This window comes from Phyllobates terribilis, unplaced genomic scaffold (assembly GCF_046119375.1).
Source record: "Phyllobates terribilis strain yellow unplaced genomic scaffold, ASM4611937v1 Scaffold_7__3_contigs__length_470593459, whole genome shotgun sequence".
In the NCBI taxonomy this organism is placed as follows: Eukaryota; Metazoa; Chordata; class Amphibia; order Anura; family Dendrobatidae; genus Phyllobates; species Phyllobates terribilis.
This window is the reverse complement of record NW_027362767.1, coordinates 141,808,478-141,835,529: the sequence shown is the minus strand read 5'-3', so window position 1 is coordinate 141,835,529 and position 27,052 is coordinate 141,808,478. Positions and strand designations below refer to the sequence as shown.

Below are 27,052 nucleotides of genomic sequence, written 5' to 3'. Positions count from 1 at the left end.
GTGGCTCAGGGTGGTCAAACCAGTGGCGGAACTATTTATGTGGTTTTGATGTTTAAATGTCCGACTACACCACCCGTGGATTGCGGTCAGAGTGGACCGCCGCTGCAGGGCAGACCGCTGAGGCTGGTGTTGTGGGTGCAGCAGAGCGTAGCATAACTCCCTACGGGAGGAGTATAGCCTCAGGGCAGTGTATGCGGAGGATGGGGGTGATGGTGCAGGGCAGCAGCAGTAACGACACGGAGTCAGTGATGCAGTCCAGGGCCTTTACTCACAGTTCTTATTATCCAGACCACGTCTGCAGGTAACGGCTGCCCACGTCGTACTGTGCTCACCAGGTGAGGGGCTCAGACAACTCCCAGATAACTTTGGAGCGCTTCACAGGACCCCCTTTGTGTGTCCTTTGTCTGGCCTTTCTTACCAACCCTTCTGTCCGGCTGCCTCGGGCCTCCTCTTGGTAAACTTGGCGCCAGTTTCCCTGACCCTATGTGGTGCCTTCCTAGCGGGTGTAGCGAGGGGCTGCGCCACATAAAATGTCACAGCCTCCGGTTTCTAGCTGAGGGTCGTTTCCTGCCTCCACTAGTTTCGGGGACCGGTCTCCCCCTTTGGCCTGACCCCTCCACGCAGGTGGATTCAGGCGTGCGGTGGCGACTCGCCCGTCCGCACCCCTGGGATCCCTTCATTCCTCGTTCCTGGAGCCTTCTCCGCTCCTCTTCCTTCCTTCTCCCTCTTCCAGGCCTGGGCCTCTGTTACTAGGCCCGCCTCCGGAGCAGAGCTCATGCAGAGCCCCTGCTCCCTGCCACTTCTGCTCAGACTTCTCTGCACTGAACTAAGATGGTGCCCACCTTTTATACTCCCTTCTCAATGCACCCAGGAACTGCTTCCTCCCTGCTCCTGCACTACAGGGTTCCCCTTCCTCAGTGTTCCCTCCCCCCACTCCAGCCAGGGACAGGGACTGTCGTGCCCATCTCAGAGGCATATTGGTCGCCCTGCCCCACGGCAATGTGGTGTAATGCATGCAGGTGTCAGGTCCTGATCCACACTCCATCCTTACCTGAGAGTGAGATATCACACCTCTGGGTGAGGTGCAATACCTCTGTAGCAACGGAGCCCTCAGGGTGCTACAGTTCCATTTATCTTCAGCCTAGGTGACGTATTGTGATACAGGGCCGTGATTTTGGCTATAAAAGGGTCCCCTAGACCCCTACCCCAAGCTTTTTAAGAGAATCATATATGGCGTGCCAGGAGACTCTATGGAATGCTTTCTCAGCATCCAACGAGAGTATCTAATTACAAATTTTTAACTGCATCTAGCCCAGGAAATACTTTGTGCCTAGTAGCAGTGTCTGCTAGTCAGCGGATTATCCCGGCTGTTAAGCAAGCTACACCACCTGTAGTTTGGACACTTAATTTTTTCAAAGGAAATGCTTCGGGACCACGGGATACTCAGTGAAGAGCATCAGGAGGCACCCCAAGGCATAGGGGCTGGGACTGGCAGTAGGATGCCTTGCGGTGGACAGCCGAGCTCGATCCTTATAAAAGCTTTTTAACTGCAGCAGCTTTAGTAGACGCTACTGGAGCTGGAATTACGCGGCTGCTGGCATGAGACTTGCCCTCCAATAGATCCTTGTAAATGGATTTAAAGTGTATTCATTCAAATTAGAGAGACAATTTAAATTAAAAAGCTTAGAGCTGCCTCCACCACAGGGGGGCTCGCTCGACCCACCAGCGGACAGGCACCAGTATTGGGAGAGGGGGACTGGCCGTCAGGGTTCACCGCGGCTCTGGCACAAACCCGGCGACACGGAGGTGGCACGGGCAGGAGCGGACTGAACGTGTCGGCTTCTCACTTTTTGGATTTTAGAAGGGCATGACATGTCTATATCTGTGTCTCCCCCTCCTTTTACTCCTCCACCTCTTTTCTTTTCGCATGACTATATGTACTTGTCACTTTTCCATGTGTTAGTTGTGTCTTCTGAGCAGTTTGTCAGCTTTTGGACACCTTTGAAGGTGTTTTCTATGTGTTTCTATGTGTTTTTGTTTGCCTGCCATTGGTTTTAACGGTGTTCGAAGGTGTTCGACGAACAGTTTGGCGAACACACAGGTGTTCGACGAACCGAACCGAACTCGAACACTACGGGGGTGGCTCAACACTACTGACTACCCTTGTGGAGACTTCCTTATTTTTCCATCGACAGCCAAATTAGGGACTGCTTTTTGTGAAACAAATCGCTTTTAAGGACTCAATGTAATTTATAGTTAAATCTATTGGAAAATGGGAATACATTTTTGTGGTGGTGGAGTGAAGAAAAAAACAACAGCAATTCCACCATTATTTTTATTTGATCCATAATCCAAATATCTTTATGTTTTACTCCTTTCCAAAAAAATAAAAAACACCTCATTTGAGACCCATAACTTTTATTGTTATGTCGATAGAACTACAGTTTGTCCGACAAACTTTTTTGGGACCTCCAGCTAGCGGGCTGTAAATGGCCAGCAAAGTCCTTTCCTCCAGCCCCCAGTCAGTTGCTCGGGCTGGCGGCCCTTTAATTACTTTTTGCAGCGCAAGCACGCGCATGCTGTGTTCACTACTGAACGCTGCGGCATATACAATAAAGATTACGTCCTCTCACTGTCCAGTGGCAGCCTGAGGAAGTACTTTGTGGGTGTAGTCAGCATGCTGTGCACTCCCATCCCACCAAGGAAGACTGCAGTAACAGCCCCAGCATCTCCTGTATTATATATGGCCCAGGAGCAGCCCTAGCCCCTCCTGTGATGTGTATGCCTCCAGGCCCTCCTCTAATGTCTATAACCCCAGGCCCTCCTCTGACGTCTATGCCCCCAGCCCCTCCTGTGATGTGTATGTCATCAGCCCCTCCTGTGATGTATATGCCTCATGTCTGCTGTGGTGTGTATGCTCCCAGCCTCTCCTGTGAGGTGTATGCCCCAGCCCCTCCTGTGACATGTATGCCCCCAGCCCCTCCTGTGATGTGTATGCCATCAACCATTCCTGTGATGTGTATGCCCCATGTCTTCTGTGATGTGTATGCCCCCAGCCCCTCCTATGATATGTATTTCCCTAGCCCCTCCTGTGATATGTATTCCCACAGCCCCTCCTGTGATGTGTATGCCCCCAGTCCATCCTGTGATGTGTATGTGTGGCACCCCAGGGGTCTGGTTGCCACAGTGGTAGAAATACCAAGTCTGAGAGTAAGCATGGGTCTTCCTGGTCAGGAGAATTATTGCATGCCACACGTCCTGCCCCAGTCCAGGGAGGGGAGGAACCTGCGATTATAAACTGGATCTGGGGCGGGGTTAGTTAGTCAGAGTTAGAGTCAGAGCAGAGAAGAGTCTAGTTCCAGAGAAGGGACAGAGCAGCAGCAAGGGGCTCTGTAGGAGCCAGGAGCTGAAGACCAGGGACTGGAAGCTAGCAGAGCTCGTCCTGGCAGAAAGACGGAGAGAACCGGACACTGGAGTCCGAGGCTGTGAGGATTTCTACATCCAGCAGCAGAAACCACCTGGCAGGGGATTTCAGGTCCTCTGGCCATAGAAAGCCCGGAGGCTCAGTCACAAGCAAGGGACTGGCACCGCCATCGAGGAGCGGAAGGCACCAAAGGACCCAAGTCACCAGCCATACGGGTGAGCACCACCCGGTACACTCAGGGACGTGGGCTAATACACGACTACAGCAGGGTAGCCAGCAAGAGTGCAGTCAGACGGGAAGGCCTATACCTCCACCTGGCCAGGGGGACTCTTGTTCGCTCACAGACTGACCAGGCCTCTAATATTAGCCAGTACTCCCGGCAGGGCCTTCTTCATTACCAACAGTAAAGACCCTGAACTGCACTGCACGAACTCTGAGTCATTTCTGCTGCGCCCGTGCACCACAACCCTCACCATCTATAGACACTGCCCTGAGGCTATACTCCTCCCGTGGGGAGTTATACTACCCTCTGCTGCGCACACAACATCGGCCTCAGCGGTCTGCCCTGCAGCGGCGGTTCTCAGTGACCGCAATCCACGGGTGGCGTAGTCGGACATTTAAACATTACAAAACCAAAGAAACAGATCCGCCACTGGTTTGACCACCCTGAGCCATGGGACCGGGTCGCCGCCACGGAGGCTACAACCCCCAGCATTATACAGAGACCCGGCTCCAGGTATTCCTACACACACAGCCCAGGGGGCGCGTCATATGCCATCAACCCTTTTTGTGATTTGTATGCCTCAATGTCTCCTGTGATGTGTATGCCCCCAGCCCCTCCTGTGATGTGTGTGCCTCCAGCACCTCCTGTGATACATATGCCACCAGCCCCTCCTGTGATATGTATGCTCCATGTCTCCGGTCATGTGTATGCCCCCAGACCATTCTGTCATGTGTATGCCCCCAGACCTTCCTGTGACGTGTATGATCACCACCCTTCCTGTGATGTAAATTGTGATGTCAAAGCCCCAGACCGTCCTGTGATGTGTATTCCCCCGCCCCTCCTGTGATATATATGCTACCAGCCCCTCCTGTGATGTGTATCCCCTTAGCCCCTTCTGTGATGTGTATGCCCCCAGCCCCTCCTGCAATGTGTATGCCCCCAGCTCCTCCTGTGATGTGTATGCCATCAATCCTTCCTGTGATGTGTATGCCCCCATGTCTCCTGTGATGTATATGCCACCAGCCCCTCCTGTGATGTGTATGCCCACTGCCCCTCCTGTGATGTGTATGCCCTTAGCCCCTTCTGTGATGTGTATGCCCCCAGCCCCTCCTGCAATGTGTATGCCCCCAGCCCCACCTGTGATGTGCATGCCATCAATCCTTCCTGTGATGTGTATGCCTCCAGCCCCTCCTGTCATATGTATGCTCCCAGTCCCTTCTGTGATGTATGTGCCCCAGCCCCTCCTGTGATGTATATGCCCCAGTCCCTCCTGTGATGTATATGTCCCCAGCCCCACCTGTGATGTACATGCCTTTGTCTCCTGTGATGTGTATGCCCCCATATCTCCTGTGATGTATATGCCACCAGCCCCTCCTATCATGTGTATGCCCACTGCCCCTCCTGTGATGTGTATGCTCTTAGCCCCTTCTGTGATGTGTATGCCCCCAGCCCCTCCTGCAATGTGTATGCCCCCAGCCCCTCCTGTGATGTGTATGCCATGAATCCTTCCTGTGATGTGTATGCCCCATGTCTCCTGTGATGTATATGCCACCAGCCCCTCCTGTGATGTATATGCCCCCATGTCTCCTGTGATGTGTATGCCTCCAGCCCCTCCTGCAATGTGTATGCCCCCAGCCCCTCCTGTTATGTGTATGCCCCAGCCCCTCCTGTCATGTACATGCCTCAGCCCCCCCTGTGATATATATGTCCCAGCCCCTCCTGTGATGTATGTGCCCCAGCCCCTCCTGTGATATATATGTCCCAGCCCCTCCTGTGATGTATGTGCCCCAGCCCATCCTGTGAAGTATATGCCCCAGCCCCTCCTGTGATATATATGTCCCAGCCCCTCCTGTGATGTATGTGCCCCAGCCCATCCTGTGAAGTATATGCCCCAGCCCCTCCTGTGATATATATGTCCCAGCCCCTCCTGTGATGTATGTGCCCCAGCCCATCCTGTGAAGTATATGCCCCAGCCCCTCCTGTGATATATATGTCCCAGTCCCTCCTGTGATGTATGTGCCCCAGCCCCTCCTGTGATGTATATGCCCCAGTCCCTCCTGTGATGTATATATCCCCAGCCCCACCTGTGATGTATATGCCTTTATATCTCCTGTGATGTGTATGCCCCCAGCCCCTCCTGTCATATGTATGCCCCCTGCCCCTCCTGTGATGTATATGCCCCCAGCCCTTCCTGTGATGTATATGCCCCCAGCCCCTCCTGTGATGTATATGCCCCCAGCCCCTCCTGTGATGTATATGCATCCAGAGTGTTCTTTTCAAAATTAATTGCAAAGAGTTGACTGCGCTCCAGACCAATGCAAATCTGAAAAATCAGTTGCGAGAAGCACCATCAATTCCTCCTAACATCACAGCCGCACCAAAGAGAAGGAGACCCATTAGGGGTGAGTTAATTAAATGTTTATATAGCACGATAAATATCAAGTTGATAATTTTATACAGCTTCAAATTATGGTATAAACATCCAAACGGCCCCTGGCAGAAAAAAGTTTCCAAACCCCTGGTGTAAGAGCTTGATTTTTTGCAGGACAAACTGTTGCTTTCATTGGTACATACACAGGGTGAAATAAGTATTGAACACGTCACCAATATTCTAAGTAAATGTATTTCTAATAGCGATATTGACATGAAATTCTTACCAGATGTCAGTAACAACCCATCCAATCCACACAGGCAAAGAAATCAAACCATAGATGTCTATAAATTATGTGTAATAATAGGAAATGACATTGGTAAAAAATTAACACACACACTTACTGAAATGTATTTAATACTTTGTGCAAACGCCTTTGTTGGTGATGAAAGGTTCTATAGACACCTCCTGAATGGAGAAACTAGTCGCATGCATTGCTCAGGTGTGATTTTGGCCCATTCTTCCACACAAACACTTCTCAAATCCTGAAGGTTACGTGGGCTCCTTCGATGAGCTCTGAGCTTTAGTTCCTTCCATAAATCTTCTGTTGGATTCAGGTCAGGTGATTAGCTGGGCCATTCTAGCAGCTTTATATTCTTTCTCTGAAACCAATTGAGAGTTTCCTTGGCTGTGTGTTTAGGATCATTGTGTTTCTGAAATGTCCATCCTCATTGTATCTTCATCATCCTGGTAGATGGCAGAAGATTTTAATCAAGAATGTCTCGTTAAATTTGACCATTCATCCTTCCTTCAACTACATGAAGTTTGCCAGTGCTGTTTGCTGAAAAACAACCCCACACCTTGATGTTCCTACCTCCAGACTTCACTGCTATTATGGAATTTTAGGGTGATATGCAGTGCCTTTTGGCCTCCAAACACAGTGTGTATTATGGCATCTAAAGAGTTCAATTTTGGTCTTATCAGACCAGAGTATATCCTCCCAGTATTTCACAGGCTTGTCTAAATATTGTTGAGCAAACTTTAGATGAACTGGAACATGCTTTTTGTTCAGCAATGGAGTCTTGCGTGGTGAGCGTGCGTACAGGCTATGGAGGTTGAGTGCATTACTTATAGTTTTCTTTGAAACAATTGTACCTGCTGATTCCAGGTCTTTCTGTAGCTCTCCACAGGTGGTCCTTGGCTATTGAACAACTCTTTCTGATATTCTTTTCACTCTTCTGTCTGAAATCTTGTGGGGAGCACCTGGTCCTGGCCGGTTTATAGTGAAATGATGTTCTTTCTACTTCCGGATTATCGACTTAACAGTCATCACTGGAACCAATTCTTTTGTAACCAATACCATCAGTATGTTTTGCAACAATAAGGTTGCAAATGCCTTGAGACATTAATTGTTATCTAATTACTGATAGATTTCAGCTGGTGTCATGAATTTCCATGGCTGAACCTCTTTCTTCATGTATTCAATACTTTTTCTCTGTCTCATTTTTCAATATTATGCATAACTTAATTAGATGGGTTGTTAGTGACATCTGGTGAGAATTTCATGTCAATAGCACCTTTAGAAATATATTTACTTAGACAATTGGTAACGTGTTCAATACTTATTTCGCCTGCTGTATGGCTTTTTTTTTTTAGCAATTTTTATTCCATTATTTTGAAGGAATGAAATAACTGAAAAAAAAAAAAACATTTGTGTCTTTTGTATTTTTTTATGGTGTTTACCATGCAGGATAAATGACTTGTAGATACTCGCACCTGCCATGTAATGTACATGATACCACATATTCAGGTCAAAAAACTGAAAACAAAGTTAGTAGTAAAAATCTCGGCACACCATTAGCTGAATAATAGGTAATATTTTATTTAAGCAGTCTGCATCAAACGTTTCGGCCCCTTTTACGGACCTTCGTCAGTGTACTGCAGGTAAAGAGATAAGTATAACATAAATTCATTAGTATACATAGATCACAGAATAGACATAAGACATGAGATATAACATTGGGTCAAACAAGTGCCTATATTTGTATGCAGATTTAGCATGGACAAAGAAGCTCACAGTGTTTGCTTCACAAATTGATTCGTAAAAATGAAAAAGTGAAAAAAAAAACACTTTTTCATTTTTATGAATCAATTTGTGAAGCACCTGGGGTTCCAAGTGCTCACTATGCATCTAGATAGGTGCCTTGGGGGGTCTAGTTTCCAAAATGGGGTCACTTGTGGGGGAGCTCTAAAGTTTGGGCACACAGGGGCTCTCCAAACGCAGCATGGCGTCCGCTAACAATTTGAGCCGATTTTCCATTCAATTCGTTAGCGGACACCATGTCGCGTTTGGAGTAGTGTTGAGCCACCCCCGTAGTGTTCGACTTCGGTTCGGTTCGTCGAACACCCGTGTGTTCGCCGAACTGTTCGTCGAACACCGTTAAAACCAATGGCAGGCAAACAAAAACACATAGAAACACATAGAAAACACCTTCAAAGGTGTCCAAAAGCTGACAAACTGCTCAGAAGACACAACTAACACATGGAAAAGTGACAAGTACATATAGTCATGCGAAAAGAAAAGAGGTGGAGGAGTAAAAGGAGGGGGAGACACAGATATAGGCATGTCATGCCCTTCTAAAATCCAAAAAGTGAGAAGCCGACACGGCCAGTCCGTTCCTGCCTGTGCCACCTCTGTGTCGCCGGGTTTGTGCCAGAGCCACGGTGGACCCTGACGGCCAGCCCCCCTATCCCAATACTGGTGCCTGTCCGCCGGTGGGTCGAGGCACAAAAACAGCAGGTGCTTCAACGGATATCAAGTGCTTCTTCAAGTGGGCTCTCCATCACCTCAATTTCAACATCACAAATACTCCAGTCCTCAGAGGTGTCACCCCAATCGCACTTGCTTCCTCACAGCTCCCAAGTCTCCAGCTGCCCGTCTGAGTATGGGGTAACACAGATGGCTGAGTCTGCCCAGCTGTTTACTCATACTATAGCCTGGGAAACAGAGGTCTGCTCCAGAGCTTCTGTTAATCCAGATGAGGAAATGATGTGATCCGATGCCCAGAATCTTTATAAGTTGGATCCAGGACCAGATGAAGAAGGTTCTGAGCATAATGTAGACCCTTGTTCCCAAACTGTAACTCCTGTTGGTGGAGACAATGATGAAGACGATGATGAGACTCAAATACCTGATTGGAGCGACAACTTGACTTTTCGGTCAGGGCAGGAAGAGGTTGGCTCTGAGGGCGACGGGTGTGATAACACACAGGGTGATGATGACGAGGTTGGAGATCCCACTTACTGTCAACCCACAGTCAGACAGTCGATGAGGTCAGCAGAGGAGGTGGAGGAGGATGTGACTAGCCCTGGGGATGGGGATGACTCGGTACCCGGGCATTTGCCTGGCCTTGGGGATGTCGCGGTGGTCGGCTCCCTGGCCCGTACCCTGGGGTCTCTCTTTAAAAGGGTGGATAATTGTTAATTTTATAAGAGTTCATGATGCCACCTGTGGTATCTGGTGACAAGCACCAGCGCTGCAGCAGTCCACTGAGGCCGGTGATAAGGCAGCTCGATGGTATAGCTCCCCACAGGTGGAGCTAGGTCTCAGGGCAGCGTATGCAGGGGGAATGCAGGACAGGCGAGACCCAGCTGGGTCAGAGCAAGAACGGGAACGGACACGGTAGTCACTTCAGTACCTTTTACTGGTGGAAATTCAGGCACATCCCGGAGCACTGTAGGGTGAAGGGTGCATATCAGGATCCTCCCCAATGAGCGGGTGTAGGGCCTCCTGTTTCTTGCCTCTGCGTAGTAAGTTTCTGACCTGCCTGGAGCTAGGCCTAACTTTGTCTCTGTCCTGCGCTGGCTGACCTTGTGGTAGGGCCTTCTCTTGGAGTTCACGCTCCCAGTATGCGGGGCCTAAGCGTCTCCTGGCTCTGTTACATATCAGCACCTTAGCGATCCTGGGACTTGTAGTTCTCCAGGGATTCCGGTTATGCCTTACTGGGTCATAGAGATACCGGTAAGCTCGGATCCTGTGTCCGGTAAATGCTTCGGGGTGAGCTGGTTAAGCTCCTCTGCCCCTTATGTACTAACTCGCCACTCGCCTTCGGCTTACTCGGGCCCTCACTAGGCTATACACACTAACGGCAGCTTGCCGCGCTTCACTGATCTTACGGCACCGGCACACCTTAAGCTCTATCTGGGCTCCCTGAATCTAGCAAGCAGGATCCTCGTGCTCCACTGCTGAACTATTAACTGCGTTCTCTAGACTAGACTGAGCTCCACTGCAGACTGACCTCTCTTAGGCTTCTCTACTGCAGGAACTCTTCAGAGGAACTGAACTGCCTAGCTCCACCTTCCCTATTTATATCCCTAACGGGCTCCCTCTGCTGGTCTGAGGTGGAAGGTGGAGATGTGTGAATGTTTATGGGGGCCTCTTGTGGAGGATTCCATCAATGCACTCTTGTAGGATCTGTGATACCAAGCGCAGCGGGGCATCACAGATGCTATTGACGACGAGGTTAGGTTGCGCCTTCCTGAACAGAGACGGAGTACTGGAAGCACGTCAAGAACTGCATCCTCAACCACAACTCTGCCTCTGACCACAAGTCGTAGTGGCTCTTCAGGTCACATGGGCTCTAAGCCTTGCATAGCCTGGGCATTTATTCAGATCGATAAGGATGACCCAACTCGTGTTATCTGTAATATTTGTCAGCAAAAGCTAAGTAGAGGCCAAAAAATACATAGTTTGAGTACTTCATGCATGTACCGTCACATGGATATGAAGCATAAGTTGCAGTGGGAAGCTCACTGTGCTACAATGCGGCCTAGCCGGCTGGGCCAACCACCGTCTGCCCCATCTTGTGCATCTGCAGCCTCTTCATCCTCTGTGACTGGGGGGACAGCAGTCACACATGTTTTTGGACGCAGACCTGCCACCTCTTTACCCGCAACAGCCAGTGTGATTGGCAGGTCGTCAGTTCATTGGGAAGTGGAAACACCTGCTAGTGTTGAGCGCTCTCCGACATCGAGAGCACCACCTTTGGATCAAGGCAACCTAACATGTCCGTCTGCATCTTCCTCACAGACCGGCAGTTGCCGGGGACACCCTACTCAACACCGTCTAAGCACAACAGCCAGCCCTCGGTCCCTCAGATGTGGAAAAGTAAAAGACCATTTCCTCCTAGCCATGAGAAAGCTAAGAGGTTGAATTTCACCATCTGCAAGCTGTTGGCTACAGAAATGCTGCCTTTCCACCTGGAGGACACAGAGGATTTTCAAGCCCTTATGTCCGTCACAGTGCCCCAGTACCAGATGCCCAGTCGGCACTACTTCTCAAAGAAAGGTGTGCCTGCTCTCCACTAGCATGTCGCACACAACATCACCGCTTCTTTGAGAAACTCTGTGTGTGACAGGGTGCACTTCACCACAGACACTTGGACGAGAAGGCATGGACAGGGGCGTTACATGTCGCTGACTGGGCACTGGGTAACTATGGTGACAGCAGGACAAGGGGCTGCTGTCCAAGTCTTACCGTCCCCACGAGTTGTGTGTTAATTCTCTTTATCTCGAACTTCCTCCACTGCTTCTGCCTCCTCAACCTCCTCTCGGTCCTCCACCTGCACCCAAAGCCTGTCTGGTAATGCCACCTGCTTTCTAACTGAGCAGAAGGAATCCTGCACACCTCCTTACTATGCTGGCAGCAGGGCTCAACGCATCAGTGTTTACTTTGAAATGTCTGGGAAATGTGAGTCACACAGCTGAGGAGTTTTGGTCAGCTCTGGAGACCCAGTTTCATGAAAGGTTGTCTCCACTGGACCTGCAACCAGGGAAGGCCATGTGCGACAATGCTGCAAACCTGGGTGCGGCACTTCGCCGGGGCAATGTCACACACGTGCCTTGTATGGCTCACGTGTTGAACCTGGTTGTCCAGCAATTTTTAGCCCACTATCCCGGACTAGATGGCCTTCTGCAGAGTGCACGGTCGCTGTGTGCTCACTTCCGCCGTTCGCATCCCGCAGTTCAACGACTTACATTTCTACAGAAGTCGTTGGGCCTGCCAGTTCACCGGCTGAAATGCGATGTGCCGACACGGTGGAATTCAACTCTGCACATGTTGCAGCGACTGTGGCAGCACCGACAAGCCCTGGTGCAATACGTTCTGACGTATAGCCTGGGCCAACGAGATCCAGAGGTGGGGCAAATCACGCTGGAGGAGTGGTCTCAGATCAGGGACCTATGCACCCTTCTGCACAGTCTTGAAATGGCGACGAAGATGTTTAGTGCTGACGATGCCATTATCAGCATGACTATTCCGGTGATTTACATGCTGGAGCACATGTTAAACAGAATTCGGAGTCAGGTGGTGGGACAAGAGGAGGTGGAGGAAGTAGAGGAGGAGTCGTATGCGGAAGGGATAACATCTCCAAGGTCCAGACGGTTGGCAGCACCAAGGCGGCAGGCATGGGAGGGTGGGGGAGAGGGATTAACCAGGGCGCATGGTAGCAGCCAAACTGTTGAGGAAGGTGCAGGAGCCGAGGAAGAAGTGGAGGACGAACTGGCAATGGGCATGGAAGACTCATCAGATGAGGGAGACCTTGATCACATTTCTGTTGTGCGAGGTTGGAGGGAGAGGGCAGAGGAAGGAAGCATGATTCTTACCTCGCTACCAACACAACAAGGACTTGGTCCTTCTGGATGCGCAAGACACATGAGTGCCTTCTTGCTGCACTACCTGCAACATGACCCCCGGATTGTCAGAATTCAAAGTAATCCCGACTACTGGGTTGCCACACTCTTAGATCCCCGGTACAAAAGTATATTTGCCGAAATAATTCCTGCCATAAAAAGGTATTGACGAATGCAGGAGTATCTGTTGCAGAATCTTACATGTGCTTTTCCACAAAACACCAGTGGTGCACGTAGTGAATCTCACAGTTCTAACTTGCCAACGGTGGGACTGTCGAGTCTTCATCACTCAAACCGTAACAGTAACACAGTATCTGCTGGTAACAGCAATTTTGTGGAATCGTTTCACCACTTTTTTAGACCATCCTTTGCAAGGCCACAGGAGACAAGAAGTCTGACACATAGTCAATGCCTAGAGAGGATGGTACAGGAGAATCTCCAAGTGAACATCGAAGCCATGACTGTGTCACTGGACCCTTGCTCATTTTGGTATTCCAATCTTGAAAAATCGCCGGAGCTCGCCACTCACGCCTTGGAGATCTTGTCATGCCATGCAGCCAGCGTTCTCTCTGAACGTGTGTTCAGCGCTGCTGGTGGTGTGCTGACAGATAAGCGCACGCGGCTGTCCACTGAGAATGTAGACAGACTCACGTTCATAAAGATGATCAAATCATGGATTCGCAAGGACATTTCTACCCCTGTGTCATCCTTGGGAGACTAAAAGCTTGGGGATTTGGTAAAATCACCTCACCAACCGTTTTAAGCAACAGTGGGGCAATTGATGCCACTTAACCCTAGAACGCATGACCATAAAAATCTACACTTTCACATACCTGGGGCCCTTTAGGCCCGTGTGCAAATAACATGGAATAACTCAAACTCAAATGACAAACAACTATATACATGAAGAATACCTAGAGTTTCAAAATTCTAACTAAAGCAATCTTGCAGAAAATAGAAAACAATTAACTGGGCGGGCCTGCAAGGCCACAGGTATGCGTTCTAGGGTTAAGTGGTGTCTGTGCCACAATTTTGGGAGTCCCCTTGCTGTGTCTTACGTGACGTTGGCATCGTCAATTCCAGGTGGGTTGGGTCGCACCCCCCCCTTTTAACTGTAAGAAACTACATACACTATGGCTTGGGGTAACACAGATGGTTGAGTCTGAAGAGCTGTTTACTCAGAGGTCTGCTCCAAATCTTCAGTGTCTGCTAGTCAGCGTAGAATTTTTAACTGCATCTAGCCTAGGCAATACTTTGGGCGTAGTAGCCCAGCTGCGAAGCAAGCTGCACCGCCTGTGTATCTAATAAGAATTTTTAAATTAATCTAGCCTAGGCAGACTGTGGGGACCCCCAACCAAACCCAGATGCTCAGCCCCCCTACCGCCCCCCTTTCATGGACAACCCAATAATGTAACTCTTACAACTGGATGGGTGAGGATCGGTCACAGCTTTATTAACTCTTTATACTCATTCCATTAGAAAGGCATTTTATTTCTAAAATAATTCAGCTTGTTGCAGCATGCCTTGGGTCCCCACTCCGGCAAGTTGGCCAACAAGTGTAACTCTCCAACATGTCCTTTCTATTTCCAGGCCACGGAGGATCCAGCGTACTCGTATGCAGGACTCTGACCCCCACCCATCACTCTTAACGCTTGTTCCACTCCGTCCTGGAGTCCTGACAGGAATATGTCCAGTCCAATATCTATTAAGTGAACACCGTCGGGCCGTATGAGGCCTGCTTTATCTCCTTCCAGTTGTCGGTGTCGTATCACTACACCGCCTCTGTCTCTTCTAAATTTTGCCATCCGAATATTTATTACCCGCCTTGTCCATTCGATGGCCGTGATGTCTCGCGCACCTTGCCATACCGCTATCGGCACAATCTCTGACCATACTATAGCTAATTTTGTGAAAAATTCTCTGAAGCGCTCAGTGTCTAGTTTCATTTTTGCCATTAGTTATGCGCTCTTGTGATGACCTAGGTTGTTTCCCCCGGCCTGTATAACTAAGATGACCGGACCTCTTGCCTCTCTCCCTACCTTGATTACCTCCATTAGTACCTGTGGCCAAAGCAGGCCTCTAATACCTCTCCAGTTGAAATATGTGTTATGAAACTCTAATTTCCTCCCGCCTGGGCGGACTTTCGCCCTTTTTTGTGCCCAATATATATACGAGTGGCCTATCACTCACACTGTTGGCTTAGCGTCACCTGTAAAAGAAACAAACCACGTTAGGATAACAAGTCCGGTCTTATGTATCTCGCCAAACACGTGGATCGCCATCTCCCTATCCTCTGAACTTCCGTTTCTGACAGTCCTGCTCTTGCTGCTTCCGTGGCCGCACCTATGCGGAATGAGTGTGTCCCGTAATCTTTGGGGTGGTTCCCTGCCGATGTTATGCATTTATTAAATATAGCTTGGAACAGGTATCTTGATAATGGCGTTCCATCAATGTGTGATACGAAGAAATTACTTTGTGATCTGATGGTTAGATATGTTTTTACTATTGTTACCCGACTCAGTGTACCGTTTGTGGGTTGTAGAAGTACCCAAGTACCCCTGCCTGCTGGAACCGTTTTCGATTGGTGTATGCGTACACGTATTGCATTATTGGCTATGACTACTTCCTGGTGTAATAAGCGTCCACTGGTGGTAATTTTGGATTGAGGGACTAATTCGCTTATACATAGCGCCTCGAAGAAGGCGATCACAAATGCAGTAGACATTAGTGTTGCTTCAAATTGTGAGTGTCATGTTAATGCTGTTAGGGATAAGATGTGAGAAATCAGTTTTAGTGACACGGGACGGGACGTCTACATTCCTGACTTGGCTGACCCCTTTTCCACCCTTTTATGGATTGTCTGATGATGAATCTTTGTCACATCTCCCCAATTCAGTAGTTGGAAGTGAAATGCTACTCCGGTCAGACACCGCTGTGCTGACGCCCCTGATATGCCCCTCATCATTAGCTGGTGGAGAAATTCTATGGTGACTTGTGATCTGGCTTGTTCACATTGGTCAACCCGTCTGCCTGCTACTAGTCGTGTCCACTCTTCCCATGCCTTACCGTATGCTTGCCTCGTTGACGGGGCAACTGACGCTCTGATTAATGGCATCAACTATTCGCCACTAGATCCCATAGGGAGGGTGGGCAACTGTTGCCCGATGGGTGGGCGTTGTGGAAGAGCTCTGTGAAAATCTGCCAATTGAATTGTTATAAAGCGTTAGCAGCAGCATTATACCCCTCAGCATAGTGGCTAGCGCGGACCCATACATTGTGTTTTAGGCACAGGAATACTAGCCTGCGTAGTAGGCCTAGCACTGGGAGAGACGATGATGCCATCTTATTAATGCAGTGCGCTAGGCTGGTGTTTTGTGTTATGAAGCGTATATTTTTGTTAGCCAGGCGCGCGCCCCATATTTCTATTGCTACCACTATTGGGAAAAATTATTTTCAGGGCTAGATGCAGCTAAAAATTATTACTAATTTCAAAGCTGGTGGAGCTTGGTATAGATGGCCTAATACAATGAGTCCCACACACTGCTAGAAGCCCAAATATTTTTTCAGAGGTAGATGCAGATAAAAATTATTTTTAATTTGCAACCTGATGGAGGTCAGTATAGATGGACTAATAGAGAAAGTCCCACACACTGCTAGAAGGCCAAATATTTTTTCAGAGCTAGATGCAGATAAAAATTATATTCAATTTGCAACCTGATGGAGGTCAGTATAGATGGACTAATACAACAAGTCCCACACACAGCTAGAAGCCCAATATTTTTTCAGAGCTAGATGCAGACAAAAAATTATTTTGAATTTGCAACCTGATGGAGGTCAGTATAGATGGACTAATAGAGAAAGTCCCACACACTGCTAGAAGGCCACATTTTTTCAGAGGTAGATGCAGAAAAAAATTATATTCAGTTTGCAACCTGATGGAGGTCAGTATATATGGACTAATAGAACAAGTCCCACACACTGCTAGAAGCCCAATATTTTTTCAGAGGTAGATGCAGAAAAAAATATATTCAGTTTGCAACCTGATGGAGGTCTGTATAGATGGATTAATAGAACAAGTCCCACACACAGCTAGAAGCCCAAATATTTTTTCAGAGGTAGATGCAGATAAAAATTATTTTTAATTTGCAACCTGATGGAGGTCAGTATAGATGGACTAATAGAGAAAGTCCCACACACTGCTAGAAGGCCAAACATTTTTTCAGAGCTAGATGCAGATAAAAATTATATTCAATTTGCAACCTGATGGAGGTCAGTATAGATGGACTAATAGAACAAGTCCCACACACAGCTAGAGGCCCAAATATTTTTTCAGAGGTAGATGCAGAAAAAAATATATTCAGTTTGCAACCTGATGGAGGTCTGTATAGATGGATTAATAGAACAAGTCCCACACACAGCTAGAAGACCAATATTTTTTCAGAGCTAGATGCAGAAAAAAATTATATTCAATTTGCAACCTGATGGAGGTCAGTATAGATGGACTAATAGAATGATGCTATGCCCAAAAGATTTTACTTCACTAGGTGCAGTAAAAAAATTGGTATTCTATACACAGGTGGTATATCTTGCAGCACAGATAGGCTACTCCATTGACTAACACACTCTGCAATAGGCCAAAAAGGATTAGCTTTGCTAGATTCAGCCAAATGCTGTGAAAAAAAACTTGCACAGCACTGGCACAGACCTGCCTGGCAAAAACTGATAGGAACTGATGTAACCTAGTCCTGAAAAGGACTGCAATTACAATTAGTCTTTACTCCCACAACCTATCTATTTAAGAGCACAGACCTGCCTGATAAAAGTCATAGGAAATGCTGTAACCTAGTCCTTAAAAGGACTGCAATCACAACTATTCCCTACTCCCAAGCTATCTGTAGATTTGTGCGCAAATTGGCTTGAAATTAACAAGGTATAGCGCACACAGCAACAGCGGTGCAGTCTAACACGCAGCTGCAGCAGTGAGAAAATGGTGGCGACGGGGAAAATGGCTTGGTCTTATAGGGCAAGGACATGTGACATACACTGCCAATGACACATGCCCTTGCTTGTGTGAAAAAAAGCACTTCGCTCCGTGTGTGCGCTGCTGATAGGCTGACAGATTGCACCTCCCCACTGTAAATGCGGGAAAGAGAAAACAAAATGGAGATCTTCATTGTTCCTGCAGAGATCCATCCCCTGCCCCTCCCCCCACCCCGCTGTACACTCAAACTGCGTATTAACATTAATTTTCATCATTACTGAGAAAAAATCCAGTTATGATTTTGGTGCACGAACAGTTATCGAACATAACCTTGAACAGCCGAATTTTTCTCAAATTGTTCGTGTTCGCCGAACGGCTCGAACACCGCCCAAAACAGCTCGAATTTGAGATTGGCGAACAGTTCGAGTAGAACAACGCTCATCTCTAGTTTGGAGAGCCCGTGATGTGTCTAAACAGTGGAGCTCCCCCACAAGTGTCCCCATTTTGGAAACTATACCCCTCAAGGATTTTATTAAGGTGTATAGTGAACATTTTGAACCCAGAGGTACGGCACAGAATTTGTTTACATTAGGTCATCATATTGAATAAGTTGTCATTATTCTTGAGCGCAAGTGCTCGCTACTTGAGTTTGCATCGGGTACTCAGGTATGTACCATGTACAGCGTGTGCTCGAGTGACATGCTCGAGTCCCTGCTCCGCATGTTTCACGGTTATTAGACACCCAAAAAAAAACATGCGGGGATCGCTCGTGCATGGCAGGCAATCCCCGTAAAGTTTTTTTGGCCGCGAAGCTTATGGGGCAGAGACTCGAGCATGTCACTCAAATACCCACGATACTCAATGCATACCAGAGCACCCGATGCAAACTCAAGTAGCGAGCACTTGCGCACAACACTAGTCGCCATATCGTCATCTTTTTTTCTTACTTTTGAAAAAAATCCCAACCCCAGCCCTAACCCTAGCACAACCCTAACCATAGCACAACCCTAGCCCCAGCACAACCCTAGCCCTAGCACAACCCTAGCCCCAGCACAACCCTAGCCCCAGCACAACCCTAGCCCCAGCACAACCCTAGCCCCAGCACAACCCTAGCCCCAAACCCAGCCCTAACCCTAGCCCAATCCTCACCCAAGAGTTTATTTTTGACGCTGTTCCTTGTGCGGTATAAGTGATTAGACAACTTTATTCTTCAGGTCGGTGTGATTACAGCAATGCCAGAATCATATGGGGTTTTTATGACTGACAGCTGTCACACACTAAAAGACGCATTTTTTGTAAAATCTAGTTTTTGCATCGCCATATTTTGAGAGCTATAATTTTTCCAGATTTTGGCAGACAGTCATGTGACGGCTCGTTTTTTGCAGGATGACTTGACGTTGGTATTGGTGCCATTTTCAGGCACGTGACATTTTTTGATTGCTTTCTATTCCGATTTTTGGGAGGCAGAATAAACAAAAACCAACAATTCAGGAATTGTTTTTTTTTTGTTTTTTTTTATTTTGTTCCGCGTGTGGTAAAATTGATGAGGTAGCTTTATTCTTCGGGTCAGTACGTTTACAGCGGTACCACACTTGTATCATTTTTCTATGTTTTGGCGCTTATACACAATAAAAGCTATTTTATAGAAAAAAATATTTTTTAGCATCGCTTTATTCTGAGAGCTATAACTTTTTTATTTTTCGGCTGATGGAGCTGTATGGCAGCTTGTTTTTTGCGGGACGAGATGACGTTTTCAGCGGTACCATTTTTATTTATATGCGTCTTTTTGATCGCGTGTTATTCCACTTTTTGTTTGGCAGTATGGTGATAAAGCATTGTTTTTTGCTTCGTTTTTTTTTTTTTTTTTTTACCGTGTTCACTGAAGGGGTTAACTAGTGGGACAGTTTTATAGGTCAGGTTGTTCCGGACGCGGCGATACCAAATATGTGTACTTTTATTGTTTGTTTTTTTTATAATAATATTTATTGATGGGTACATTATATTTTTATTTTTGGTGGATTATTTTTTTTTTATATTTTTGCAATTTATTTATTTATTTTTTTTCCACTTTCAGACAGTTTATACACTTTATTACTTTGTCCCACTCTGGGACTTTCACTTTTTTTTCTCTGATCGCCTGCATGGCATAGGAATGGAGCACCATCCCTATGCCATGCAGGCCGTCAGCGGTGCACAGTGTGAAGATTGTTTGGAGATGCACTGCGCATGTCCAAACAATCTTCCTGCTGTCTGGTGACCTGGATGTTGTCATGACGACATCGGGTCGTCATGGCAACACCCGGGAAGCCTTTGCAGACTGCGCTGGAAGCCGGAAGAGGAGGTGAGTATCGGCGATCACCTCCCCTTGCCCCCGCAATGCCGCGATCGACTTCGATCGCAGCATCGCAGGGGTTAATGTGCTGGGAGCGGTGCAGGACCACTCCCTGCACATAGTACCGGGTGTCAGCTGTGACAATCAGCTGACACCCGGCGGCGATCGCGTCCGCCAGCCTGTGTGCGCGCGCGATCGCGATGACGTACTAATACGGGTCTGGCTCTTAAGTCCCAGGGCACAGACGCGTATTAGTACGTCAGATGTTGTTAAGGGGTTAAATAAAATATTACCTATTATTCAGCTAATGGTGTGCCGAGATTTTTACTACTAACTTTATGGTCTTGGAGTCCTCCCGTGCACCCTGGTTCAGTAGTGCTACGTGTTCTCTTCCTAAAAAACTGAAAACAGGCTTCCCAAAAAGAACGGAAGTTACATTAATGGAAAATAGAGGAAAAATATTTAAAAGATACACTGAGTGCATAATTATTAGGCAATTTTTATTTTTGATGATTAATTTTATTATTGAACATCACCAGTGCTGTCGGTCAACCCAAAAAGTTAATAAGCCTGTATATTTAGGAAAAATATCTCTGCGTGCACAATTATTGGGATTTACCACTGCTGGAAGAAAGTTCTTCTAAACACTGGCAGGAGGTTTGGGAGTCAACTCTGTTGACTAATTGCAACAAAACTTTAGATTTTTTTGTAATCTTAGCAATTTAAGGATTGCTGTCTCCTTGGTAAGACATGTAATATTTTTTTTTCACTTTGCAGAGTCAGTTAAATCTCTTTTTTGGCCAATTTTGCTTGAGGAAAACAAGCTGCTTAATAATTCTGCATACCCTGATAAAGGGAAGGGTTTCCTTAGGCCACACCCCTCATTACACAAATACACATCACATGATCTGCTTCATCCAATCAGGATTCAAGTTTATAGAGCTCAAAATAGGAAAATCTGCATAAAACTGATGATCTGGTCACAGTACTGACTGCCTGATAACTGTGCTCACAGTGTAGTGTACTTAGATGTTAAGGCTTCTGTGAATATGGGGAACCAGTGAAATAAAGTCCACAATCACTCACACCCTCCATAACTTACTTTTTAGTTCTGGGAGAAGTTGGTGTCCCTCTTTATCCAGTATGATTTGCTCCACCAGAGTGTCACCTATTAGGAAAATTGCGAATCACAATATAAGATTACAGTATACAATGAAAGGGGAACGTCTTATAGTCCTAAAGGACTCCTGAATGTTGAGAAGATATATATAATTATTTGGAGCGATCTCGCTTCCTCATTATAACCATTGTTGCCTAAGAATGGTGAGAATTAGTGATGAGCGAGTCTGCTCGCTACTGCTGGATACTCGCCCAAGTATCTCACTGTTCGAGACGCTCTACGTGTACTTCGGGATGTGAGTCCCCGATCTGCATGTTTGGCGCTGTTTGCCTGTTTGTTTGCCTGCCACTCATTGTTATGCCGCAGCCATGTTGGTTGTGGCATTACAGTAATTGGCTGTCCGCATAGCGTCATCGGGTCTTTATCACACCCGGTGACCCTATGCTCATCACAGTCTACCCTTCAGACAGGCAGAGTAGGGAGAGATGCTGCTGAGTGTTGGAGAGAATTGGCGATTTATTAGTTAGGTATTAGGTATTCCACAGCTATATACAGTATATACATCTGAACTAACAGTCCTTCTAAGTACTAATCCAGCTATATCTATTATACCTGGTGATAACTAGGCAGGCAGAGTTTGTGGAGAGTGTACAGAGCAGAATAGGGTCCATTGCACATTCTGTCTGCTGCGGTTACTGATACCCATAGCCCTACATATCAGGGCTAATTTTTTTTTGCTCTTAATTCTGATTATTTGCTTAAAAAGCAACATAATACCCAAACTTTACTGCTCTATTTGCTTGTTAGCAGAATACAGCCAAATTTGGTTGATTTTATTCGCATTGCTGTATTGTGGAAGCAGAGAAACTTGTCCATCATCAGACATAATCTGATATTACTGCTGTAATAATCGTGACATTTTTTGGAGCGTGAAAAATATTACATTCCAGTTAAAGTCTGCCAGGTGTGTGTTGTTCAACCTATTCACACTTGGTCGCTGACCAATAGCATATCTCTAACGCCACTGCCTAAAACCATGGTGTAGCGCCGGCGTCCCTGCCCTCTGCTAGGCAGGGACGCTGTTCCCCTCACCCCTCTGCTCCGAGCCCGGCGTCCTCCTCCCGCTCTGCTGGCAGCGCGCGCTCCTTCCCGGCCACTGTGCTTAGGGCGCGCGCGCTCCCTCCCTCTTAAAGGGGCCGCGCGCGCCGTCCTAAGGAGTCCCCGGCCAATGGCCGGAGGACTTCACCATATATAAGGCACCTCCTCCAAAATGGAGGTGCCCGAGCAATGTTGTTGCACTGTTCACTACTCTGCTTCAGCCCTCAGGTCCCGTTGCCAGTTACCTGCCAGATTCCTGACAGTTTGCTGTCTGATTCCTGCCTGATATTCCTCCTACCTGCTTGCTAGCCTGAGGTCCAACGGTCTGCCTTCCTACTCCTGTCAGTCTGTCTATGGACCAGCTTGCCCGCTCACCTGGGAGCGCTCATCTGCTACCTGCCTGTTAGCCTACCTGGAGGATCCGCCGTCACATGCTGTGACCACCCGTTTATCCAGAGACTCTCGCTTGCTCACCTGGGAGCACACATCTACCATCTGCCTGCTAGCCTACCTGGAGGCTCAGCCATCACAGGCCGTACCTACCCTTTATCCAGAGACTGCCCCGGTCACTTGCCGTGACCTCCTGCCCGTTCATCCAGAGACTGCCCCGGTCACTTGCCGTGACCTCCTGCCCATTCATCCAGAGACTGCCCCGGTCACTTGCCGTGACCTCCTGCCCATTCATCCAGAGACTGCCCCGGTCACTTGCCGTGACCTCCAGCCCGTTCACCCAGAGACTGTCCCGGTCACCTGCTGTGACTGCCTGCCCGTCTTCCCTGGTCGCCACCCGCTCCCTTACAAGGACCGCCCCCTTGTATAGTACCTCAGAGGTTCCGCCTCCCAGACCCTTTACAGTTTGCTCGGGCCATGGAACCCGGTGGCACCCAAGCTCCCTCACTCTCGGACCTGTGTCATGAACTGTCCCGTCAGAGGTCCCAACAGGAGTCCATCCTGGGTCACTTGCGGAATGTCAATTCTCGCCTGGACACTCTGACTGCTCCACCAGCAACCACGGCCAGTGCCATGACTCGCAATCCGGCAGCTCCGCTGCCCACCAATACTATGGTATCCTACCCCGGACCCCGGCTTTCTGCACCTCCTCGCTTCGGAGGCGACTCCGCTCAGGCTCGGGGCTTTATAAATCAGTGCACCCTGCACTTTGAACTCCTGTCCCACCAGTTTAACTCCGACCGGGCCAAAATTGCCTTCATCATGTCCCATCTCACCGGGGAGGTCCTGGCCTGGCTAAATCCTCTATGGGAGAGAGGAGACCCCCTGGTGTCCGACTTGCCTGCCTTTCTCATAGCTTTCCGGAAAGTCTTCGACGAACCCGGACGGAAGACCTCATCCGCATCATCTCTGCTACGCCTCCGTCAGGGAAGTCTCACCGTGGGCCAATATGCCATACGGTTCCGTACCCTTGCCTCGGAGCTGGCCTGGGATAACGACGCTCTGGTATCTGTCTTCTGGGAGGGTCTGTCCGGCCGTATTAAAGATGAACTCGCCGGTCGAGACATTCCTACCACTCTCGATGACCTAATAACTCTTGCCACCCGGATTGACCTACGGTTCCAAGAGCGTGCCAAAGAAGTCACCCGTGAGAGGAGGTTTCCACGTCTAGCTCCTACTTTTCAGAAACCAGTCACTAACTCCGTTTCTCCCCAGGTACACTCTCCTGAGCCTATGCAGGTCGACCAGACCAAGATGGTCAAAACCCGTCAGGACTTATGCCGTGCCGAGGGGAGCTGCTTCTACTGTGGCAGTAAGGAGCACCGGATCCGTACCTGCCCGGAGAGGTCGGGAAACGCCTGTGTCTAGGTTCGCTCAGAGAGGTCGACCTAGACAAGAATAAATCCTCTCCATCTCTGCTGCTGTCAGTCTCAATTATCTGCGGGGAGAATCGTTATTTTGAACTAGCCCAACTTGACTCTGGAGCGGCCGGGAATCTTATTTCACAGGCCCTGGTAGAAAAATACCGCATTCCCACCAAACCTCTGGCTATACCATTATCTGTCGCTGCTGTGGATGGGGGCCTCTTACCACGTCCCATCCAACTCATCACCGAATCCATAACTCTGCAGGTGGGAATGCTGCATTCTGAGAGCATCTCTTTTCATGTTCTGCCTGGACTCTCTCACGCCCTCTTACTAGGTCTACCTTGGCTCCAGAGACATGCACCCGTGCTTGACTGGCAGACCGGAGAAGTCCTTCGCTGGGGACAGGACTGTCATAAGACTTGTTTGGTTCCTGTTCATCCCGCCCGTCCTTCTCCTACCCCAACTAATCTACCTGGACTTCCGATCCCCTATTGGTCATTTGCTGATGTCTTTAATAAAAAGGAGGCAGAGACATTACCCCCTCATAGACCATACGACTGTCCTATCGACCTGTTACCCGGTACTACGCCTCCCCGTGGGCGTATTTACCCATTGTCCGCTGCTGAGACCCGGTCGATGTCCGAATATATTGAGGAGAATTTGGCCAGGGGATTCATCCGGAAATCTACCTCCCCGGCGGGAGCAGGCTTCTTTTTCGTAAAAAAGAAGGACGGCTCTCTCCGTCCCTGTATAGACTATAGAGGCCTTAACCAGATCACGGTGAAGAATAAGTACCCCCTTCCGCTCATTCCAGAATTATTTGATCGTCTGAGGGGGGCTAGAATCTTCACCAAACTGGACCTCCGTGGGGAGTACAACCTGGTCCGTATCCGTCAAGGGGATGAATGGAAGACTGCATTCAACACCCGGAACGGCCACTATGAATATCTGGTAATGCCCTTTGGTCTCTGTAACGCTCCTGCCGTCTTTCAAGAGTTGGTCAATGACATCTTCCGGGACCTTCTCTACTCCTGCGTAGTGGTGTACCTGGACGACATTTTGGTCTTCTCTCCGGATCTCCAGACTCACCGGAGGGACGTTCCTCAGGTCCTGCTCAGGCTCAGGCAGAATCACCTCTTCGCTAAATATGAGAAGTGCCTCTTTGAGCAGACCTCGCTTCCGTTTTTGGGCTACATTATTTCTCAGACCGGCCTACGAATGGATCCAGAGAAACTGTCTGCCATCGAGAAATGGCCCCGACCGGAGGGGTTGAAGGTCATTCAGCGGTTCCTGGGCTTAGCCAACTACTACCGTCTCTTCATACCGCACTTCTCTTCCCGGACTTCCCCAATTTCCGCGCTCACCCGTAAGGGCACTAATCCCAGAGAGTGGCCGCCTGAAGCAGAGGAGGCCTTTCTTTCCTTAAAACAGGCCTGCTCTTCCGCCCCGGTGCTGCATCGCCCAGATGGCAACAAGCAGTTCTTCCTGGAGGTTGACGCCTCCTCCTCTGGAGCCGGAGCGGTACTTACCCAAAAATCATCTTCCGGGAGAATGGTACCTTGTGGCTTCTTCTCCAAACTCTTCTCCTCTTCTGAGCGCAACTATTCCATAGGAGATCGAGAGTTATTGGCCATCAAGCTGGCATTGGAGGAGTGGCGTTACCTGCTCGAAGGGGCTCTTCACCCGGTAATAATTTACACTGACCACAAGAACTTGGCTTACCTCCAGCATGCCCAGAGACTTAACCTGCGCCAAGCTCGGTGGTCCTTGTTTTTTGCTCGCTTTGATTTTATTCTTCATTTTCGCCCGGCTGACAAAAACATCAAGGCGGACGCCTTGTCCCGATCCTTTCTGGTGTCTGATCTCGAGGAAGAACCGAAACACATCATCGATCCCGCCAGAGTAATGCAGGTGGCTCCCGTGAGTCTAAATCGTATCCCTCCCGGTAAGACGTTCGTATCAGTACCTGATCGGGAGAAGATCGTACACTGGGGTCACTCGTCTAAACTAGCTGGCCACGCCGGTCAGAAAAAGACCCTCCAGCTTATTACCCGGCACTACTGGTGGCCTACCCTGCACAAGGACGTAATAGACTTTGTTTCTGCCTGTGTGTCCTGCGCCCGCAACAAGGTTCCGAGACATCTGCCAGCCGGTCGCCTCCTTCCGCTTCCAGTACCTGCTGCCCCCTGGCAGCATATAGCAATGGACTTTATAACTGATCTCCCCGTCTCTGCCGGTTGTACGGTCATTTGGGTGGTCGCTGACCGCTTTTCCAAGATGGCTCATTTCGTTCCCCTGCCAGGCCTCCCGTCTGCACCCGAGCTGGCTAAAGACTTTATCCGCCACATCTTCCGTCTTCATGGACTGCCCCTCCACATAGTGTCGGATCATGGGGTACAGTTCACCTCACGCTTCTGGAGAGCCACTTGTAAACTGCTAGACGTCACCCTGGACTTCTCCTCCGCTTACCACCCACAGTCTAATGGTCAAGTGGAGCGGATCAATCAGAACCTGACCAGTTACCTCCGGCACTTCGTTAATGCCCACCATTCAGACTGGGTGGATCTCCTGCCATGGGCCGAATTTTCTTACAACAATCACGAGAGCGAATCTTCCTCCAAATCCCCGTTTTTTGTAGTCTTCGGTCAGCATCCTCGGATCCCATTTCCCGTCTCCACTTCGGTGGACAATCCGGCTGCGGAATCTCTTGTTAACAAATTTTCCTCCATATGGGAGAGTACCCGGTCCGCACTCCTTCTGTCATCCGAGCGTATGAAAAGACATGCTGACAAAAAACGTCTGGATCCTCCTCAATTCCGTCCAGGGGATAAGGTCTGGCTCTCGTCCAAGTATGTCCGGCTCAAGATTCCTTCCTATAAGTTAGGGCCTCGGTTCATCGGTCCTCTGGAGGTCATCCGTCAGATCAACCCGGTGGCCTATAAATTGAAACTCCCGGCCAACTTGCGGATCCCTAACTCCTTCCATGTTTCTCTCCT

The 27,052-nt window shown here is 48.7% G+C and overlaps 1 protein-coding gene across 2 annotated transcripts in view; it reads right to left on the bottom strand.

Moving 5' to 3' along the window:
- LOC141153992 (NACHT, LRR and PYD domains-containing protein 12-like) overlaps positions 1-27,052 on the bottom strand; it is a 450,515-nt gene that overhangs the window by 284,185 nt on the left and 139,278 nt on the right. Inside the window, exon 5 of one of the 2 annotated variants that reach the window (XM_073639348.1) lies at positions 21,124-21,189. The exons of the other annotated variant lie outside the window; for it this stretch is intronic. Within the exon in view, the coding sequence (XP_073495449.1) occupies positions 21,124-21,189 (66 nt within the window). The remainder of the gene's footprint in view (positions 1-21,123; positions 21,190-27,052) is intronic. 2 annotated transcript variants of the gene reach the window in all.